The sequence below is a fragment of the Polyodon spathula genome, chromosome 6, assembly GCF_017654505.1.
Source record: "Polyodon spathula isolate WHYD16114869_AA chromosome 6, ASM1765450v1, whole genome shotgun sequence".
NCBI classification, from domain to species: Eukaryota; Metazoa; Chordata; class Actinopteri; order Acipenseriformes; family Polyodontidae; genus Polyodon; species Polyodon spathula.
The window spans coordinates 38,806,618-38,828,780 of NC_054539.1; the positions used below are offsets into that span (position 1 = coordinate 38,806,618).

Below are 22,163 nucleotides of genomic sequence, written 5' to 3' on the forward strand. Positions count from 1 at the left end.
TTCGCAGTGAGAGAGGTGCCACAGAGCTCAACTGGGTTCTCCCCATTTGAGCTGCTGTATGGGAGACAACCCCGAGGCATTCTCGATCTCGTGCGAGAAGGGTGGGAGGACCAAGCCTCTACGTCTAAAAATGTAGTCAAATATGTACTACTGCTACGAGATCGCTTGGAATTAGTCGGTCGTTTGGCTCAAGAGAACCTGCACAATGCCCACCATCAGCAGCAGCAGCAGTACAATCAAAAAGCACGAATTCGGACTTTTCGAACTGGGGATAAGGTACTGCTGCTTCTTCCCACAGCTGAGTCTAAGTCTAAGGGCCTTATGAGGTGGTTCGAGCTATAGGGAGAGTCAATTATGAAATCAGGCAGCCGGACCATCGAAAACCACTTCAAATTTATCATGTAAATTTGTTAAAACCTTGGAGAGACAGAGAGGCCCTGTTTATTGCTAATGATATCCCCGAGGAGGATTTTGGTCCTGAGGTGGGGCCACTTGGTCAAACAACTAAGATTTCAATGGGGAAACAGTTACTTCTCTGTCAGAAACAGGAGCTGGGCCAACTAATTGAGGAATTCAGTGATGTTTTTTCTGAGTTGCCCGGTAGAACTGACATTATTAAACATGCCATTATTACTCCGCCAGGTGTTCGAGTGCGTCAGAGGCCTTACCGAATCCCGGAAAGTCGGCGGGGTGTAATGCGCCGGGAAGTGGCCAGTATGCTCGAGCTGGGAGTAGTGCAACCTTCCCAGAGCGAGTGGTGTAGTCCTGTGGTAGTGGTACCTAAGAAGGATGGCTCCACTCGTTTCTGTGTGGACTTTAGAAAGGTGAATGCTATCTCCAAGTTCGATGCGTACCCCATGCCCCGAGTGGATGTGCTCCTTGACAGACTGGGTAAGGCGAGGTTCTTGTCCACTCTGGACCTGATGAAGGGATATTGGCAGATCCCATTAACACCCAGCTCCAAGGAGAAAACCGCATTTGCTACCCCGGATGGCTTGTTTCATTTCAAGACCATGCCCTTTGGGTTGCATGGGGCCCCGGCTACCTTCCAGAGACTGGTGGACAAGGTGTTATGTCCCCATCATCAGTATGCTGCAGCGTATATTGATGACGTGGTTATTTTTAGCTCTACCTGGAAGGAGCACCTTGATAGATTGGCGGCTGTCCTGCAGTCTCTGAGGGAGGTGGGGCTAACAGTCAACCTAGGTAAATGCACGTTTGGCAAACAAGAGACCCAATATCTTGGATTTAGCATGGGTAATGGTCGGGTAAAACCAGTGGCTTCCAAGGTCCAGGCCTTGGTGGACACTCCGGTTCCACGAACCAAAGGTTCAAGTGAGGTCACTTTTGGGGCTGGCAGGCTATTATCGCCGTTTTATCCACGAGTTTTCCACCATTGTTAGCCCCTTGATTGACCTAACTAAGAAGAGCGCCCCAAACACTGTAAAATGGTCAGATGAGTGTCAGGAAGCATTTGACATGATAAAGCGGATACTTTGCCAAGCCCCTGCACTAGTGTCACCAGATTTCGACAGGGAATTCATCCTCCAGACAGATGCCTCAGATGTCGGTCTAAAAGGGCAGTCTTGTCCCAGGAGATCGATGGGGATTTAAAGAGCACCCCGTGCTATACATGTTCCGGGTCAGGCAGCCATCTTGGCCCAAGGTAGAACCATGCGGCCGTCGGGTCCCATCATTGCAATCAGCTGTGCTGTTCTCGTTGATTGGCTGACGTGGGGCAGCGTGCTGATTGCAGGGGTGGGACTTGGCAGTATTTAAGCAGTATGGTTTTGCCATTCGCGCTGTGTGGGCTGAACTGAAAACACATGCTGTGCTTGTTGTGTTGCTTTCATTCACTGCTGTTATTCACAGAAGCTTGAAAACCTTGGACACTGTGTTGGATTACTGGAGTGAGGAACCGAGGACTGGCCATTAATCTGTGAAAGGGAGCTAAGAAGCGGTGAGAGGAAACCCACCGCAGTACCACAACGAAACCCAGTGCTTCCTTTGTTGTTGTTTATTTTGTAACCGTGACATTTTTTTTGTTTACTCTTTTTATTTCAAACCTGAGTTTACCATTGCTGGTATTCCAGGTGGTTTTCTTGTTTATTTTTTGCAATACTGGACTGTTCTATTTTTTATTGTTTTTGTAAAATAAAACCCTGCCCTGATACCATTGATGATACAGGGCTCTAAGGACTAATCTCCATTTCCGGCTCCTGTGTGCTGTCATTTCTGGTCCTTCCCAAAAGCTCCACCCACTACCCTCCCACACAGTTGTTAACCTGGCCCCTATATGTAATCCCGCATGATATCGAGATAAACGGTTGCAGCTGCCTTATTACTTGCAGCTGCCTCTCGTTTACCTTTCAAATCAATACGGTCTTACAACAGAGTCGCGCTTCCCTCCAGGCTGACCCACTTCCCTGACCCGGAAATGAACTGTCAGGCCAGTCCTTCCAGGTACTTCTCCTCCCGTTCATTAGCGCCCTCACAGGTCGGGAGGAAGATTCATCACCAGAACTCATCTTTCCGTCACACCCGCCTACTTCAGTTCTCAGACATTCATTCATCCATGTTTATTCAATTCTCAGCCTCAACGCATTCAGTTGGTGTGCCATCACAACCTTTTGCAAGCAAGACTGTATCTGCCCTGCTCCCTTCAATCAGGACTTCATTCTGCCATTCCTTCTTCACGCAAAAGATAATTTATACAATTCAGCAATGTGATATTCGACAATTCATCCATTCACAATCTCTTCATGCACGCTCAGCATTAAATGGTTGCTGCCCTCGCTCTATCTACTCACTCCTCCTACGGAACCAGACGGTTTGCTCTCTGCAAGTAAAATCAGATCTGCCCTGCATCCTTCAACCAGGATTTTGTCTTCCTTTCAAATAGGTATTTGAGTGTTCACCTAAACAATGCATTCAGCACAACTGTCAACGCATGAGAAAATGGAGAATGGGAAATGCCAGCAACAGCTGCCATAGTCCCCTAAAAGGACCCAGAGGCAAGTTAATGCACAGTGAATAATAGTTTGACCGCTGCAGAGATTGCATGGCTTCCCTGGGTGACAGGCTCCAGGTCATCTTTTAAATCAGACAGTAGCTCAAGAATTATGTGGCTGCCGAGCCTGTACCTGTGTTAAATTTGGTCTTCATTTAAATCGAAGAGGGTAATGCAGGTACAAAATATCTTTTCTCATTCTACAAATCACTTGTTCTTGCTGAAGACAATGGGCTCTATGTATCATTGATCTTTCCTTCATATCTTGACTTTTCGTAGGTTTTTGTGACTTCATAAACCTACCCGTGATGTATTAAAATCATTTTCACTCCTGTTACTTAGTTTCATCCCTGCTGCGATAGTTTAGTTACGACTGTTCCTTTCAATTGTATGCAAATGTATGAATCTAATTATAATATACAACTGAAATCAGTGCTTGATTTGTAAAGAAAGAGGTGCCGGAGCGCAAGTAATGACAATAATACCGTTCTTAAGAAGCGCACATTCAAAATCATAACAAGTTTATTTGAAAGATTATTGTACGTACTAGTGTTAAATTTTATAATCACCTATTCTACGTCATACACAAAGTAGTTGCATGTGCAGAAAAATAAATTAAAGACAAATGCAGGACAAAAAAAAAAAAAAAAAACGTAAGGCAGAGGAGGCAGTGCCATCCACCATGATCCATGGTCTGCACTGTAGTAATATCTAACTATATCTAACATTATCAGTGCTGTGAATGCAACAGATCCCGCAATTTGTGGAGATTGCAAAAAAATTTAATTTAAAAAAAAAATCTGTTTAGGCTAGATAGTTGTTAGCTTGGGTTTGTTTTTATTCTCTATTAATTAAATTCTATTAATTTTTTTTGAATATGGGAAGTTAGGGTAATGTTCCAGCGTGGGGGTAGGGTACAGGCAGGCATCAACGCGTTTAAGCTCAAAATGCTGTTCCTGTTATTAAGCAGTAGTATAATCGGAAGCAGTGGTATTTAAAAATAAGAGAAGACAGTTTTCACTTTAGTGAAGTAGGCTACAATATTTTTTTATTTTTTAATAAAAGCTTGCTGTTTATTGAAATTAATGTTCAGCTTTCATATCGAAGCTTTTTGTGTACTACTGATTCAATCAAACCAAGTAGTGTAGGAATTTGCTTATATCGTTCAAGATATTTTTCAAATCAAGTAAGCTTATTTGTGTATAAAAAATGACCATACAGTTGCAGTCTTTCTTTTGCAGCTAGTGACATCTTTGTGACATGTAAATGGTAAAGTAATTAAATGTCCCTGGCAGTGCTGTCTCTGTTTAGAGCACACAAGAACTTGCAGAATGGATAAAACTGTGTTGAGAATTGTAAGAAAACGCATTTAAAAGCAACATTTTCTGACAAATTTCATAGCTGAAGAGCCCTGGCACAAATTAATCCCTGACTGAAACACAATGAAAAGTATTTACTTGCGTAGCCTACTGTATGTACTGTACTTTTTTCCTTTACACGACCAAAATATACATAAACTTTAGACATAAAGTATTTTGCGATAGTTTTAAATTAAAGTACTGAAAGTGTAGGGAATCATGGTTAGGGTACAGACGAGTATAAACATGGTAAACTGGAGAATTACCGTGTAGATTTACCATGGTAAACTTCCATATATAAAAACAAGCTTTCTTTTTTGTAAGCTTAATTCTAAATATAAAGATTTAACAAAACAAAGCACTTCACTTCACTTAGCCAAAACAGACAAACAACAGTTATGGAACAAATACTAAATATAACAAGTATCACACTGGTTTAAAACCAGCACGCGTAGCAATTGTTTGTCTTAGTTCTACTTCACCCTCGTTCCACCTCTGAACACAATAACCTCGTATCACCCATGATTACCCTATTTATACACCTGTGGCTGGAGCCTTAATTAACCATTTAATCACTTATTCAGTTCATGACTCCAGCTACATTCCAACGTGTTTTTGCAGGGAGGATTCTCACTTCCTCCCTGTCACTCATTATTCCACACACACACACACATCCCATGCTCACATACCAGCATACCTTTTTAATCGGCATGTGAAGTGATTGTACAATCCTTGTGCTTAAATACATATATACATTTTATACCACCTGTGCTACATAATCCACTGTCAGTTTCCACATACTTTATTTTGTTCTGAGCATAACAAAACTTTTTAACGAATCAGAACAGTATTAGTACTTTGTTTTATTAAATGCTTTAAAATGGATCAAGTGGTAATAGACGACGTCAGATCCCAGCTATAGGCAATTTGGGCGATCCAGTACCTTTACATGTATAACAGCATTAACCATAATTGTATTGGAGTATTATCACATGTTTCACCCTTAGCCCAGACATGCAAAATGCTAAAGCACCCACTGCTGTCTTTGAAGACAGAGGCTTCTGAATACAATCAAACTGCAACCAGCTTTTTCAGAGAACTCCAGAGAATGACCAAAACAGCTTTAAGTCATGCATTGGCCGGACCTAAGCAATTGCCCTACTCTATACTCCACTGATAAGAGAAAAGGCTTGCAATCCAACTTTTACTGCCAAGTTCTCATTAATTTTATAATATAATGAGGTAATGAGAGTAAGATCATTTTCTCGATTTCCTAGTACCGTGAGGTACTTCTCGTTAGTTAATACAAAAATGATACATTCTAGAGAGACTTTGGATCCGTGACCGCTTGAACAGCAAATTCCACTTTTGGATGCTAAAATGTATTTTTCCTTATCTGCTAATGTCCAATATTGCCTCGCTCATGCAGTGCTTCATTAGTAAAATATAACAGTTTATACAGAGCCAAGGGCCTTGAATGGTAGACACCCTGACCAGCAAACCAACTTTGAATGTCTAATACTGCTTTACTCAGGCAAGCAGAGCCGAGGGGGACCCCGCAGTAAATCTACTGATAAGAGCTCCTAGCCTCATGCATGTGTCTAACTTATTAAATCTGGTCACAGCTGTTATAATACTTGTGTTTTCTGTTACAGTTTAACCTTTACACATATTCTGTTTCAATTAGATTAGAATACCTCTGTTTAGCTTAACCACTTCAACTCCAGATGTAAAAATGAAACCCCTTCACAGGTACCAGATTTTGAAAATAACAATAATGTTTTCAAACGCATAATTACTATAAAATGTTAACATATGATGAATAAAACACATCATATGTGTACTGCATACCCATGTTCAATGTAGTGAACAATGAAAACAAAAGCACTGCTAATAACAATCTGTAAACAGAAATTATCAAATAAAAATCAAACAACATAAAAATGTGTGCCAATATTGGCTTGCTCTGTACCATTTCTTGAAATGTTCAAAACAATAGAACCCGCGGTTGCCTTCTCAACCTCTGCAAATTTTTCTTGCGTCCCTTCTTTTGTTTTAATTTTTGTAGCAGACCGTTTTTTTGTGGTCTCTGCTTCCCTTGTGTTGGAGGGATAGACCGAGAAACCGATCATAAAATAGAATTAAAAACTTGGTGGTGTTGAAGTAGTTAAAGTCTGCTTCCAAATCAAGCTTACCTCTTTTTCTAAATAAGAAACTTGACTGTGAACACATTTCCAAGCCAATTAAATTAAATGCCTATTTTCTTCCTTTATATATTTTCTGTTACAATACAACTTAAATAGGTGAAACACTTATTTTTTAGTTTCAAATGTAATCCTGTCCAAAGGTTACTTTTTCTATGCAATACCAAAGAGGCTCCATGTTTTTGGCTTACAAACTTCTTCTCAATTAAATTTACTACTTTTCTGATAAGAACTTTCACTTTGAACACTTTTATAATTTAATTAAATGAAATGCTCGCTTCTGCTTTTCTTGCAAGGTTAACACAGGCTTCCGTGTCAGCAGCTCTCAGATAAGGGAAAACTTAATTAATTTCACAGGTGTTACTGGTCAGCATGACCCCCCATTCAGCTCCCTTTTAACTCAGACTTACAAAGATTCTATAATAATTTCTACTGTTATACTAGAATAAACAGGAATATAGAATAAACAAGAATATAGCATTTATGTGCGCTTGTTGCCGATGTCCCTTCCACTCACCTCTTATTCCTCTCCCATGCCCAGCCCAGGCTGGAGGCGTCTGTATTGACCACTTCCCTTCTGTGAGGGGATCCGAGGAGAGATCTGAGGCGCAGATTGCCAGGACGGAGCCACCACTACAGTGTCTTCCATCATTGTCTGGACACTCGCACCAGCCAGTACTGATCTCGGACCAGGTGCACCTTGAGCATATTTACACAGGCTTGAAGCAGGCATATTCTCAGCAGCCCTAGTGGAAGGATTCTTGAGACAGCTGCTATCAGCCCCAACAACCTTTGATATACTTTCACCTGTAGGAGAGCGTCCTCTCTGAATAGGGATAGTATGGCCTCCAACGACCGAATCCTGTCTTCCGACAGTGAGGCAAGCATGCTCACAGAGTTCAGTTTGATCCCCAGGAACACTGTGGACTGAGACGGTATGAAGTTGCTCTTCTGTTGATGTATTGAGAGCCTTAACTTCGTCACATGATCTATGACCTCTTTTGTGTGCACCTCTGCGCGTGCTTCTGAATGCACGCAAACTAGCCAATCGTCCAGATAGTTTAGGATCTGAATACCTCGCAGCCTGAGTGGAGCCAGTGCTGCATCCATGCACTTTGAAGTGGGGTAAAGTGCAGGGCACTATCAAGAGGCCAAAAAGCAGCACGCAGAATTCGTACATGTTGCCTTGAAAGGCGAAGCACAGATATTTTCTGTGCGCGGGACAGATTGGGACGTTAAAGTAGGCGTTTTGCAGGTCGATCGATGTGAACCAGTCACCTGGTTGGACGGACTGGATAATACACTGTGCTGAGAACATGGTGAACTTGTTTGAGGAACAAGTTGATGACCCTGAGGTCCATAATTGGGCTGAAACCGCCGTCCCTTTTGGGCACCAGGAATTACCTAGAGTAAAAGCCGCTGAGGGCATCTCTTGGACTTACCAAGCATACAGCGTTCTTCCTTTGAAGATTGGTGATCTCCTGTTGAAGGAGTATTGCCCTCACTGGTTCGACGGTGGTGAGGAGCACACCCTTGAAGGGTGGTGGACTTGTAGAGTGTATCAGTGTTTCATTGTTGATTGCACCCAGGAGTCCTAGGTGCAGCCTTGCCATGGGTCGTTGCCATTGGTCAGTCCGGTTGTGGGGGTGTTTAGTGGCAGCTGGGGTCCCTCAGGGGCGGTCTCCCTTGGGCTTTATTAGGCTCTGGCCTCAGTCTCCAGCCGGAGAACCGGTTACCCCTGGCCTGCGGTGGTCCCCTGCCACTGGTTCTGCCTCTGCCTGTTTGCCTACTCTGGGGTGGAGGGCAATGTTCAGACCCTTTTACCCCAGCAGGCTGTAAATGCCACCTTGGGTGCTGACGGTAAGCTGGAAGGCGCAAAAACTTGGAGGCGACCTCCGTGGCCTTGTGGGACCTCTCAAGGCTTACATCAATGGTTGCTCCAAAAGTCTGCCCCGGTGTAATGGGGGCGTCCAGTAGCACCACCTTCTCGGTCTCCACGACCTTGGCTTGTGTCAGCCACAAATGCATTCGGGCGGCCACCATCGCTGCCAGCGACCTCCCTGATGCCTGCTTCTGTAGCTCTTTCCTTCCTTTTTCCAACTGGTTCTGGTAGAGCACCAGTATGGCCATAGCATTTGCTGCTCGGACTGACAGTGCTGCCAATGCGTAAGCCTTTCGAGCATCGCATCTGTTGTCCTGCAAGGCTTGGACGGACAGGTTGGGTCTTTATCCCCCTTGGTGAAGTTGGAACCTTGCACCAATACTGTGACCATGTCCCTGATAGTGGGGAATGTGCCTAGGTCTGCTTCTTGGGCTCCTGCAGCATGAAGCAGTTACTCTGATGTTCTGGAGGCTGAGGGTGCAGATGCTGGGTTGCTCCAGGAGGAGCTCACCAATTCCAGGAAGTCCTGGCATAAAAGGAGGGCGTGCTGTGGGTGCTCTTTCTGCTGGTTGAAGTGGTTCCCCTTTCCCTCTTGTTCTGCTGGCCAGGAACGTCCGTGGCTGCAGCTGTACGCTGCAATAGTGCCCGGAACTCTTCCCTCTGCGATACATGTGGCAAGGGCAGTAAGGAGCTCCCCATCCGTGGCCTGCCCGATGGAGGTGGCTGGGTACGAGATGTTCGATCTGGAGGCCGTGAAGGACAGCTCGCCTGGGCTAGGGGATCTAGGCAGAGGGAATTGGGAACGAGACTGTGGGGGCTGGGGCTGCCCGGTGATTTTAGTAGGTTCTCCAGCATGGTCTGCTGAGCCCTTACAGCCTCTGCTAGCTCCGCAAAGCGCCGCTCGGCCAAGCTTGGGTGCCTTCCAGGTGACTGTGACGGGGATCATCTGTGCTTGCGTGGGGAAGGGGAGCGGTGCCTGCGCAGTGACCACCTGTCCCCTGGTGAGCATCCCCTCGAGTGGTACCGTTCAGTGCCGGGCTGTAGATGGCTTCAAAGAAGTTCACAGGTGCCAAATCAATCGATGCCAGGAACGGTGCCAAGGAGAGCACTGTCGATGCCGAACAGTCGGTGTCGAGCTATAGGTGGCGCCAAAGATGTTTACACTGGTGCTGAGTCAATCGGGGCTGGGTAGGCGCTGTTTTTCTCAACCTCACAGTCGGCGGGAAAAAACGCGGTTGATGCCAGGGTCTGCATGGTCGCCGAGGGCAAGCGCAGCCGTGCTAGGAAAGCCAGAAGCTTGAGAGGGGCGCTAGGCCCGAGCTGTTTTTTTTTTATTTATTTATTTTTTCTGGTTGCTGTAACCAATTAACTCGGCATAGAGGACGACGCTGCAAGCCTGCAGAGTCTCCTTACAGCACCAAAGCAGCTCCTCACACGGTATATCAACTACATGGGCTTCGTGCAGTATAAAAAAAGTAATGGCCGCCGCCAATCTCAGAACAGGGGTCGAAACCAGCTCTAGTCAGTAAACTGATGTGAGAATTAGATGAGAGCACTCTTAGTAATGCTCAAAAGAGCAATTTTACCGTGGAATTTTATAAATTTGCGAGCAAAACCCATCAAACCAGCCAATTTCGCTTCAAGAAAGCACACGCACTCTGACCTGTTTCAGTGAAGTGAGATAGAAAATGGTGATGTGCTACTTTGAGGACATCCCTCTTCAACAGGAGGTGGGAGGGACATCCCCCTCACAGCAGGGCCCTGATAGGGCAGCTTTTTTATATATGCTCAGTGATTGACGGTCAGAGAGGCTCTCCCATTCGGTAATGGTTGTCATTGAATTGAAAGGGAATCGCCTACATATAGTTCCCTTTCAATTCAAATACAATCACCACTACAGTGCCTACAGAAAGTAGACACTTACCACAAAAGACTCACAGCTGTAACTGCTGCCAAAGGTGGTTCTACCAAGTATTGACTCAGAGTGGGGGTGAATATTTTGTCTAACAATTTTTTCACAATAAAAATTATTTTGCCTCTTCAAAGTGTTGAATAGGTTGTGTGAATCAAAGGAAAAAAAAAAAATCCCATATAAATGTATCAAGATGTCAGGTTGTAACACAACAAACTGTGAAAAAGTCAAAGGGGGGTGAATACTTCCTGTAGGCACTGTGCATTAGGTATGGAATATTCCTGCCCATAGGGTAGGTATTGCTGAGCTCTCTATACCAGTTGCCAAAAGGCTCCTTCTTGGGATGACACACTCAGTCCGGCCAACCGAGGGAATAAAACTGTCGCTCACAGGAAGATATTCCTCTTTTTCCCTCTCAAGGTGGTACGGTAAGACCTCTGTGTTTATATTAAAGAGCTTCTTGAGTCGATTCGAATCGATTGTATTTCCCTTGTATTTGTGCTGAAAGCTGGCTTGCCACTTTCCTGGAATCAACGACCTAAAAAGACAGAGTCCTTTTTGCCTTTCTGTGTTTCAGTGGCCTCCCTGCTTGCGTGGTAGGCCGATCTCTTTTTATCTGTCTGTGGTATGTGAGCGACTACCTGTGCAGTCATCCTCGAATGATTGTCTTTTCTTCCCGAGAGTACACGTGTCCTCCTCGGGGCTAGGCCTTGCCGCATCCCTGCTGTTGAGTAGACCATGCTGGCCACACTGCCCACACTCTCCCTTTACTATGTTTCTACCTTGTTTTACTGTCTGCTTAAACTCGCCCACCGCAGCATTGGCCCCGCATCCCCCCACGGTACACGCTACGCACTGACCAGATGTGTGTGTTGACCACGCAGTTAGGGTAGGCACATTGCGTATTGGCCTCCCCGGTGCTGCGGTACTGCGGTGCACGCATAGCCCATGATATATATTATCTCGGAGCACAGGTGCCCGCAGCAGTAGTGCACAACAGCGCTGCACGATACACGGTGCACTTAGTGCCCTCAGTACTCGGTGTGCGCGATGCTCGGTGTGCACGTGTGCACTTGTGCTGATACCTCTACCACTCTAGTGCGGTAATGCATGGTGCGGCACAGTACGCAGTGCACGCAGAGTACGGTACCTGGTGCGCACTGCGCTTGGGATGCCACATGAGGGACGGAACATGTAGTGTCTGCGATGCCTTTCAGCCCTGACTGAAATAGTCAGTTTAGAGAGAGCCAGGTGGGTGAGCTCTGTGTCCTCCACAGCTGGACCATCAGCGGCTCTGGGTGCACCAGACGACCTGTCCAAGAACCCCCTGTCAGACATTCCCAATGTGCAAGCTACCTGCAGTCGCTCCACATCACCGAAAGCGAGACTGGTGAAGCATTCTAAGCAGGCAATGGACCTCAAGGCTCAGATGGCCCAGGTCCTGGAGCTCTTGGCTAGACAGATGCCAGCGCAAGCCCCTGTCCAGGCCCTGCTGCAGCCCCAATTGCCATACCCTCCCTCCCCCAGGGGAGTGCAGGGAGGGTGGGAAGGGTTGTCTGGTGCAGGAGGATACGCTGTCCATAGCGGCCTCGGGAGATGGAGCTTCTTTCTCTTCTGAGATGCAAATGGGTGAGACCCTTGCTGTGGAACAGCCTAGCTCTGAGAGTACCTCAGAAGCCAGTACTATCCCGCTGTCCAGCTTGGTCTCTGCACTCATGGGATGTGCTGCAGCTTTTCTGCAGGTCCCCGGGAACGCCAGCGGCAGAACCACGGTGGACCTTTCTCCGGACACAGGCGCTTGCTCCTTGCCCTCAAAAGTTTCCAGCCTTCCCAGATTTCATGGAGGAGGTACACTCCTCCTGGGACCGCCCAGCCTCGGGGCCTAGTGTGCGAAAACAGGCCGCACTGTTCGTTTCCTTGGAAGGCGCAGATAAGCTTGGCCTGGCGGGGTTTCCCCCGGTAGACTCCACCATCGTGGCCCTGGTTAAGGCCCCTCCGGTGGGTGGTCTTGCTAGAGACCCGCATGCCTGAACCCTCAATACAGGGTGAAGGAGACGCATTTAAAGCGAGTCTATGCAGCAGAAGCACAGGCAACTTGATTGACTCATACAGCGAGTGTGCTGACCGCGTATTTGGATGGTGTACTGCGCGAGGCCCTGCTCCCTGAGCCTGTAGCCACGGAGCTGCGTCTCTTGTCCAGCACGCTGCTGCAGATCTCCATTCTCCAAGGGCAGCTGTGGCTGACACAAGCCAGAGTCCTTGATGCGGATAAGGTCACGCTGCTTAACGCACCCATATCCCCAGGTCATACTTTTGGGCCACCTGTGGAGGAGATATTGCAAAAATCCCACCAGGAACGTGAGGTGTCTCATCATGTGGCCACATTGTTTCCTCCCTGTGCCTCTGCATGTGGTAGGTCAAGCAAATGGCGAGCTCCCCAGACTCGAACTGTCACCAGAACAGTTCCAGTCCCCACAGCTCCATTGGGTGACCTAAGGCATTGCCGACAGGGCATGTCAGCAGGTAACCAAGCCCAACCGGCAGGCAGAAAGAACGCAGGTTGTGGTCAGTCCACAAACCAGCGTTATAGGAGGCTTTTTCACAAACACTTTCATGACAGACCCTCTACAATCCTCGGTACTGCCTTGCTTACTGTGCAAGCAAGCCATTCGTCTCGTAGACCCCATCTCCCACAGAGGGGTACTGCTCAAGGTACTTTCTGGTATCCAAGAAAAATGGTGGCTTTCACCCCATCTTAGACCTGAGACTCCTAAATGGGTTCTTAAAAGAAATGAGGTTCCGAATGCTGATGCACCGTCACATCCTCCAGTCTGTCCAGCCGGGCGACTGGTTCACCACCGTGGACTTACTGTCCACATACTTTCATGTTCTCATTCGTCCAGAGCATAGAAAATATCTGCACTTTTCCTTTCAAGGAAATGCGTACAAGTTGGCTGCGCTGCCATTCGGCCTCTTCCTAGCTCCACGTATGTTTTCAAAGTGCATGGATGCTATCCTGGCTCCCCTGCATCTTGATGACTGGTTAATCTGTTCCCAGTCGCGAGAGGGAGCACTGGCCCACATGGCAATTGTGATGGAGCATCTGGTCAGGATGGGTCTCACCATAAACGATGCAAAGAGTCGGTTTACACCAGTGCAGTGCACTACGTACCTGGGGCTACGGCTGGACTCCACTACGAGGCGTGCATACCTGTCGGACGACAGAGTTGCAGCTATTCAGGGGTGCCTCTCCCTGTTTCGACAGGGATCGCAAGTCACCCTCAGATTGTGCCAAAAACTACTGGGTCTGATGTCTGCAACTACACTATCTCGGCCCTTCAGCTGGGTCTGCTTCGCATGCGCAGTTGTGGGTACGATGCAGAGCACTAGGGCGGACTCCACTAGGTCTTTGCACACCTATAAGTGGAAGTATTTTCAAGCCCCATTACTTGCCCTATGCCAGTAATTTTGCAGTTTCTGCAAGAACTGCTCAATGCTGGAAGGTCACTTTCCGCCTTGAAGGTGTATTTAGCAGCTATCTCTGCTTGCCATACCCCCGTAGATTCTATGTTTCCGGGTGCACATTTTTTGGCTACCTGTTTCCTTAAAGGTGCACAGAGATTATGTTCTCTCCAAATGGAGACTTAATATTGTACTAGAGGCTCTCACAAAGTCCCTGTTTGAACCCTTAATGAAGTATCTGTCTATGAATACAACCTTTTAGTTTATTAGTGAGATACAGGCGCTGTCTGTGCACAGCTCCTGCATGCATATATGGGAAGATGGCAGCAGGGTGTCGCTGTGCATCAACCCCGCTTTCCTCCCCAAGGTGATTACAGCCTTCCACATTATCCAGTCTATAGAACTGCAGTCTTTTCATCCACCTCCATTTGCATCAATGGAGGATGACAGATTGAATTTCCTCTGCCCAATGCGGGCACCGAGTTGCTACGTGCATAGGATAAGAGCTGTGCGTCAATTTGAACTGGAGAAAGGCTTCATAGCCAGCCTCCCCCCCCCCCCATTCCCTGTCTTCCGGATTAACCCAATCGGCATTGCAACTCAAAGAATCTCTTGAAAAAAAGAGACTCATTATAGACCTTTCATCCCCCCAAGGTCAATCCACCAGCAGCATCAACACTCTCATTCCCCTGGATCAATTTTCCATCCACTACGTCACTCTTTCAGACGCCATCAAATTCATCAGATCAGCAGGCCACGGGCCATGGCTCTCCAAAGCAGATATCACCAATGCCTTCAAGGTCATGCCCATTCATCCGTCCATTCATCCATCTTACTTTGCCCAACTATTGTGGAGCTGTCATAATAATTGCATATATAGCAATTTACCCATTCAAAAAATATAGGAATTGCACTGAAGCAGGGTTTCTTAGTATTTAAACACAAAGCAAAGCAGATTCATTCATTCATTCATTCATTCAAAACCAAAACTGCATTTACTCTGTTTCACTTGAAGAAACAGAGAATTTTGCATACTAATACAAAATATAAGCAAACAAGCCATATTGTCCCCAAAAGAAAAAGGAATAATTAGCTAATACTTAACGACTGTATGTTTCCAAATTACTTATGCCAAATGGTACATCTGCACAAGTGCTAGTCAGAGCTTCTGTTTCCCTTCAGACCATGTCTATGGTAACAGCTGAGCCTTGACAACTATGATTGCAAGTATCTATTTAAAGTATTTTTTCTATAAACCTCCCAATTTAAAAATGTCATTTTATCGTTAATTTATAATGATTTTTGTTTTTATTTTGTTTTATATTTTCATAAACTGTCCTCCGTATGAGACATAAAACCGAGGTCCTATTGTAAGTGACTCTGCAGCAGCAGTTATGATGCATAGTTCATCCCCTAGCCTCTGTAATTTGCTTTGGATAAAAGCATCTGCTAAATGAGTCATTTATAATAATGTAACTTTATTTTGTGCTATATGTTGCATTATATTTTATTGTGTGCTATTTCGTATTTACTAAAAACACAGGGCTCTAATATAATGCCCTTCTTGCTATTTTGTTGTTCAATGTGTTGTCTCAATTTATTTAAAATGTATAAATCAGTCCAGTTAAATAACATATATGTGTTTTCATTACACATTACATTATATATAAATATAAATCTACAGTGGCTTGCGAAAGTATTGACCCCCCTTGGCATTTTTCCTATTTTGTTGCCTTACAACCTGGAATTAAAATGGATTTTTTGGGGGTCTGTATCATTTGATTTACACAACATGCCTACCACTTTGAAGATGCAAAATATTTTTTATTGTGAAACAAACAAGAAATAAGACAAAAAAACAGAAAACTTGAGCGTGCATAAGTATTCACCCCCCCAAAGTCAATACTTTGTAGAGCCACTGGGATTTTTGCCCATTCTTAAAGGCAAAACTGCTTCAGCTCCTTCAAGTTGGATGGGTTCCGCTGGTGTACAGCAATCTTTAAGTCATACCACAGATTCTCAATTGGATTGAGGTCTGGGCTTTGACTAGGCCAGTCCAAGACATTTAAATGTTTCCCCTTAAACCACTCGAGTGTTGCTTTAGCAGTATGCTTAGGGTCATTGTCCTGCTGGAAGGTGAACCTCTGTCCCAGTCTCAAATCTCTGGAAGACTGAAACAGGTTTCCTTCAAGAATTTCCCTGTATTTAGCGCCATCCATCATTCCTTCAATTCTGACCAGTTTCCCAGTCCCCGCCGATGAAAAACATTCCCACAGCATGATACTGCCACCACCATGCTTCACTGTGGATGGTGTTCTCGGGGTGATGAGAGGTGTTCGGTTTGCGCCAGACATAGCGTTTTCCTTGATGGCCAAAAAGCTCAATTTTAGTCTCACCTGACCAGAGTACCTTCTTCCATATGTTTGGGGAGTCTCCCACATGCCTTTTGGCGAACACCAAACGTGTTTGCTTATTTTTTTCTTTAAGCAATGGCTTTTTTCTGGCCACTCTTCCGTAAAGCCCAGCTCTGTGGAGTGTACGGCTTAAAGTGGTCCTATGAACAGATACTCCAGTCTCCGCTGTGGAGCTTTGCAGCTCCTTCAGGGTTATCTTTGGTCTCTTTGTTGCCTCTCTGATTAATGGCCTCCTTGCCTGGTCCGTGAGTTTTGGTGGGCGGCCCTCTCTTGTCAGGTTTGTTGTGGTGCCATATTCTTTCCATTTTTTAATAATGGCTTTAATGGTGCTCCGTGGATGTTCAAAGTTTCTGATATTTTTTTATAACCCCAACCCTGATCTGTACTTCTCCACAACTTTGTCCCTGACCTGTTTGGAGAGCTCCTTGGTCTTCATGGTGCCGCTTGCTTGGTGGTGCCCCTTGCTTAGTGGTGTTGCAGACTCTGGGGCCTTTCAGAACAGGTGTATATATATATACTGAGATCATGTGACAGATCATGTGACACTTAGATTGAACACAGGTGGACTTTATTTAACTAATTATGTGACTTCTGAAAGTAACTGGTTGCACCAGATCTTATTTAGAGGCTTAATAGCAAAGGGGGTGAATACATATGCACGCACCACTTTTGGTAATCCAAATAAAAATCCATTTTAATTCCAGGTTGTAAGGCAACAAAATATGATAAATGCCAAGGGGGGTCAATACTTTCGCAAGCCACTGTATACAGTAACCCTATACAGTATACAGTACTTAGTCAAATTAAAGCTAGTGCAATACCTAGTGCAATTTCTTTTTTACTTTAGCCTATAGGTAGGGCCCTCCATTTTTGATTTGTACTGATTTTTACTTAAACATTCCCGGGTTTTACAAAAACTATTATTTGTTTTTTCACCTGAATTGTGGACCAATCAAAAGCATTAAAATAGATGATTATATTAAGAAAATACAATACATTACATGTGATATGTGTGCTTATGTTAATAAAAAAATTAGGCTGTGTGTATATGCAAAGCTGTCTGTTAAAGTAAGGCAGTGTAGGGGAAGCTATACACACACACACATGCATGTGTGTATCTGTACATACTGTTAATTAATCTCACGCCCACCACGTACACATTTCACGCTTTACAGATAGCATGGATAGTTAACAGCTTTCAAAGCAATTACAGTTGATGTTAGTGAACTACGTTTCATGCTAAAATGGGTACAAAAAGAAAAATGGTATAAACTGGAAAGAGAGTTCCATGGGTAGATGGGAACGCCTTCTCCAGACAACAGTGGCATCACTTATTCTGAAAAATCTAAATTTGATCCGTGCTGCTTCTCACATCCTCAGTGTCTCGTCTGACGCAGCTGATGTGGAGAAAATATTTTGAAATTCGGCTACATCCAAGACTGCAGAACAGGCCTTGGACAAGACCCTTTAAAAATCTGCTGTGAGCCTACACTATACAGGGCTTACACTGACACCCTTTATATCAAGCATCTGGCAGGGTTTCATAAGGCTGGTAAATGTATTTAAATACATAATTGTAATGGATGTATGTTGTGTAAAATAATTTGGCCCAATTATTTAATGAAAATGTTTACAGGTTTGTGGCAATGTTGCCCCGCCCCTGTGTGTATTTCTGTGTTGTATGTTGCGTGTAGTGTGTTAATGTTGGTGTATTATACTTGGTACATGGGATATAATATGGGTTATGCGCACAAGTGTTTAAAATGTATATTTGTATTTAGGCACGAGGATTGTACAGCACTTCACGTGCAGGTAAAATGTAATAATATGTGAGCACGGGGAATTGCACTTTATTAATTCATGTGCAGTTGTATTGAGACTATTAGCAACCGAGTCTCGGTACAGCTGCATAAAAGCAGCATGTTTTCACTCACTCGGGGTTGTGTGTTTGTGAATGGGTGTGGAGAGGAGGTAAAAAGTAAAAGATTAACAATTGCTACATGCTGGCTTATAGCCAGCATGATACTTGTTTATTCGTCCACCATTTGTCTGTCTGTCTGTTGGTTTTGGCTACTGTACCGTTTTATTTGACGAAGTGTTTTTCGTTTGTTCAGACTTGTATTTTCTGTTTATTGATTAAACAGCGCAATAGCGCAATTCACGTTTCACCTGGCAGTACTGAGTGCTTCTTCCGGGTCTGACGTCACCACAAACGCCATTGTGTTACAAGGCTAAATGGTTTTAAGTCACTGGTAAGGATGGCTTTGTGGTGATGTCAGACCAGGAAGAGACAGGACACAGTACTCTGAGTGAAGCACTGCTGTGCAGATTTATTTATAATAAACTAATTGTGAACTAACTGTGCATTACCCGTGCCCAAATAAAAATATACCTTTTAACTCACCCGTGCTACATAACCCAAACCAGGGTGCGATTTGATTGGGGTGGGATGGATTTCCAAGGCTCTGCTTTTTTTTTATCCCTGGCTCTGCACTTTCAGTTGTCATATATTTATTCCCTCCTATAAAAGATTTTGAATTAACAATGATTTCTACTGGAAATTTTAAAAACAATTCAAATGATAAATGTATGCTGCATCATTTTTACACAAACTGACTTAGCAGTTCAGACCTTAAGATCGGTAGCACATTGTATTAACACGATTTAAAAACAAAAACAAAAAAAAGTAATGGAGTCTAGGATCATAAAGTTCGGCTGCATAAAGTGGATCAGGCTTGGACTCCACTGACCCGTCATTGTCATCCAACAGTAGTGCTGTATACACCGTAGCAAGGCAAATTAAACAATGAAAATCAACTACGTGAACATCATTCAGTTTCTGTATTTAAAACAGACCCCAAAGACTGGACTGGAAGATTAACAGCATTTAACTCCTGCAGATTAAGCTGTTAAAATACGTATGTTGTATTATGTTCCATTTATTGTTGCTACACTGTGCTTATCAATGAGGTTATGTGCAACAATGCAAGTACTTGTCATAAGTGTGTTTTCACATTATTATAGTTGCTGTAACGCAAGTAGATTTTGTTTTTGATACCGTACATACATGCCAACTGTCCCTATATGGTCGGGACAGTCCCAATTTCCTAGCAAATGTCCCACGTCCCGATGCATAGGAAGAAAGTCCCAATATTTACCCATAGAAAAAAAAATTATATATTCTGCACAGTAGAGTTAGTGAAAACCACACGCTGTGCTCTTGTATGGCTGACACATCTGCTGATCACTAACTTATACAAAGGTAACAATGCTTCATTATGTCTACTTTTACTGTCATGATGGTCATGTGATGTTGAGTTGTGGGGATAAATCTATTATATGATAATATATATATAGTATATATAATCAGCGTCCCACTGAACATTTTCCAAATGTTGACAAGTATGACCTTATCCATAAAAAATAACTGCATGTATCTGGCATGATGGCAAATTTGGCAAATGTGTGATTCCTAAAGATTTTTTAGCAGTTGTTTCTGTATAATAAATAAGTAAATTAGTGATTCTTTTAACTGTTTAAATTGTGTATGTTGATGTTTTGTTGTTAGTCTATTTTATTCCCCCACTAGAAATTTGACAAATCACACTCTGACCCAAACTACACAAAATAAACCGTCACAGTCACCAACAGTAAACTGTTCATTAAACAGAAAAGTTTGATTTTTACTGGGGGATTAGAGATAACGGTTTCATAAATTTAGAGGTGGCATACAGTGTTTTGAGTTCAGTTGCAATTTTACCACATTAAATTACCACAGCACTAAACTGCTTTTACTTTCAATGCTTTATTCAATTTGTTTTTGTTTTTTGCTGTTCTTCCGACTACCAAAATAACCCTGATATTTACCCAGAAAAATGTGGAGTATATTTTCTGAACCGATTTTCGCCTGTTTTTTATTTTGCTTTGTTGTTGCAATAAACAGAAATTTAAAGAAAAAAAAAAAACAGAAAACAAAGGGCCTTACCTTTAGGCTACCTGTAACACAATTCATGCTACTGCATTGTACACATTACTGTACAATGCAAAAAGAATACAATTATTTTAAATTGAAACTAAATAATTTTACTGTATTCACTTTTTTTTTTTTTACCGTGGCCCACTTTGTACACAATTGACATGAAACATATCCTGATGCTGCATTAACAAGTTATGATATTATACAGTACCTTACATATACTGCACACTTTACAGAAATATATTATTTTAAAATGTACACTGCACACGTGGCTGCAAGTAAAACACATTGCCTACAATTAAAGTTCAGAACTCTTGTACAAATCTTGTGTTTCTAACCACTGTTTAAACTGTAGAGTTAGTTTAAACTCTGTAGAGTAGGAGTTTATATGCCCTCTTTTAATCATCTACTTAATTTTTGCGATATACTAGGCTACTTGAATCTGTTCGTCTGTTTATTTTCGTTCTGTCTTTGTTGTCAGTATTAGTAGCCATTTTGTTTTTTAGTTTTAACGATTTTTTTTTTATTTTTATAATTGTCTCTTTCTTGCTCCTGCTCTACTTTATCAGTGCATGCTGAAGCTTCGTCTGTGACAGGCTGTTTGGACTTAAAAAAACACTCACTTGCATTTAGACATTGCAATTTGAGCTGCTTTTTCTATGTTTAGCCTATGTATCTGCTCCTGTGTCAGCTGGTGTTAATCCACTGAAATATACTTAAGCTGGTAGAAGTACGTGGTACGCACAATGCAGTACAGAGCATCAAAAACAATATTCCTGCATCAGCAGTACCAGCGCCTGGGATGAAAATCTGAATTACAATTTTTGCTTTGGGATACCGGGACAGCCTTTCTGAAACTCGGACTGTCCCAGCCATATCCATACCAGTTCTTCATATTTCTGACTATTGGAAGTTATATTCTAAAAGAAAAACTGTAACACAAAATTGCCAAAATAATTCTAAATTGCACATAAAGATAAGGACACTCCTAAAACACCATTAAAATGCATTTTTGGTCCTGCTTACTATTTAGTAATCTTAACATTCACAAGGATACTTTGAGATGCATAATAGGACAGTGGAAAAAAAAAGGCTTTCTCTATGCTAACAGCTATAAGAAGCATGATATGAATCCTCTTATCTCATTCAAACACATTTGCTGGGAATGAGATGGGAATCCTTTTGTTATTATGATTCATTACCTTGTTCGTTGGGCTCAACAATCCTTGACGACATAGAACGAACCACTGCCTGAGTGAAACCTGAAGCCGCTCCCACCACAGCAACTGAAAATGACAAATGGCATGAAAAAAATGAATTTCATAGCAGGCTTATATTTTTCATCAGTATTATTTTTAAGTACAATGAAAACTATCTTATTCTGTTCCAATTACTTATTTTTTCTATGGTGAATGAAAATTATCTTTCTGTTTTTTTTTTCATTAAGCAATAAGATTATAATTTACTGTTTCTACCTTCTGTGTACTATGTATTATAATTCAAGCATTTTATCACAGTATTTTTATACTTTGCCTGAGTATCACAACAGCTGGTAATGAGGACAATGGCACTGCCCCTAGTCTCATTTAAAAGCCTGACCAGCAAAAAACTTTTCAGATCACTTTTCAACAACACTAAATGGTCCAAATCAAAAGTTAAGAACTGAACAGGCTAAAAATTGGAGTCCAAGATTGTGCTAACACTAAAAATTATATCTTTTCACTTTGGAAGCCTGAGAACTGTTATTGGGTTATTTATTGTGTTTTCACTAACATACTTACGCACTACTGTTGGATGACAATGACGGGTCTGTGGAATCCAAGCCTGATCCACTTTATGCAGCCGAACTTTATGATCCTAGACTCCATTGCTTTTTTTTGTTTTTGTTTTTAAATCATGTTAATACAATGTGCTACCGATCTTAAGGTCTGAACTGCTAAGTCAG

At 43.3% G+C, this 22,163-nt stretch overlaps 1 protein-coding gene across 2 annotated transcripts in view; it reads right to left on the reverse strand.

Moving 5' to 3' along the window:
* Window positions 1-22,163, reverse strand: part of zgc:174356 (uncharacterized protein LOC100137120 homolog) — a 97,945-nt gene that overhangs the window by 22,178 nt on the left and 53,604 nt on the right. For both annotated transcript variants that reach the window (XM_041252820.1, XM_041252821.1), the window contains exon 5: window positions 21,421-21,504. In XM_041252820.1, the coding sequence (XP_041108754.1) occupies window positions 21,421-21,504 (84 nt within the window). The remainder of the gene's footprint in view (window positions 1-21,420; window positions 21,505-22,163) is intronic.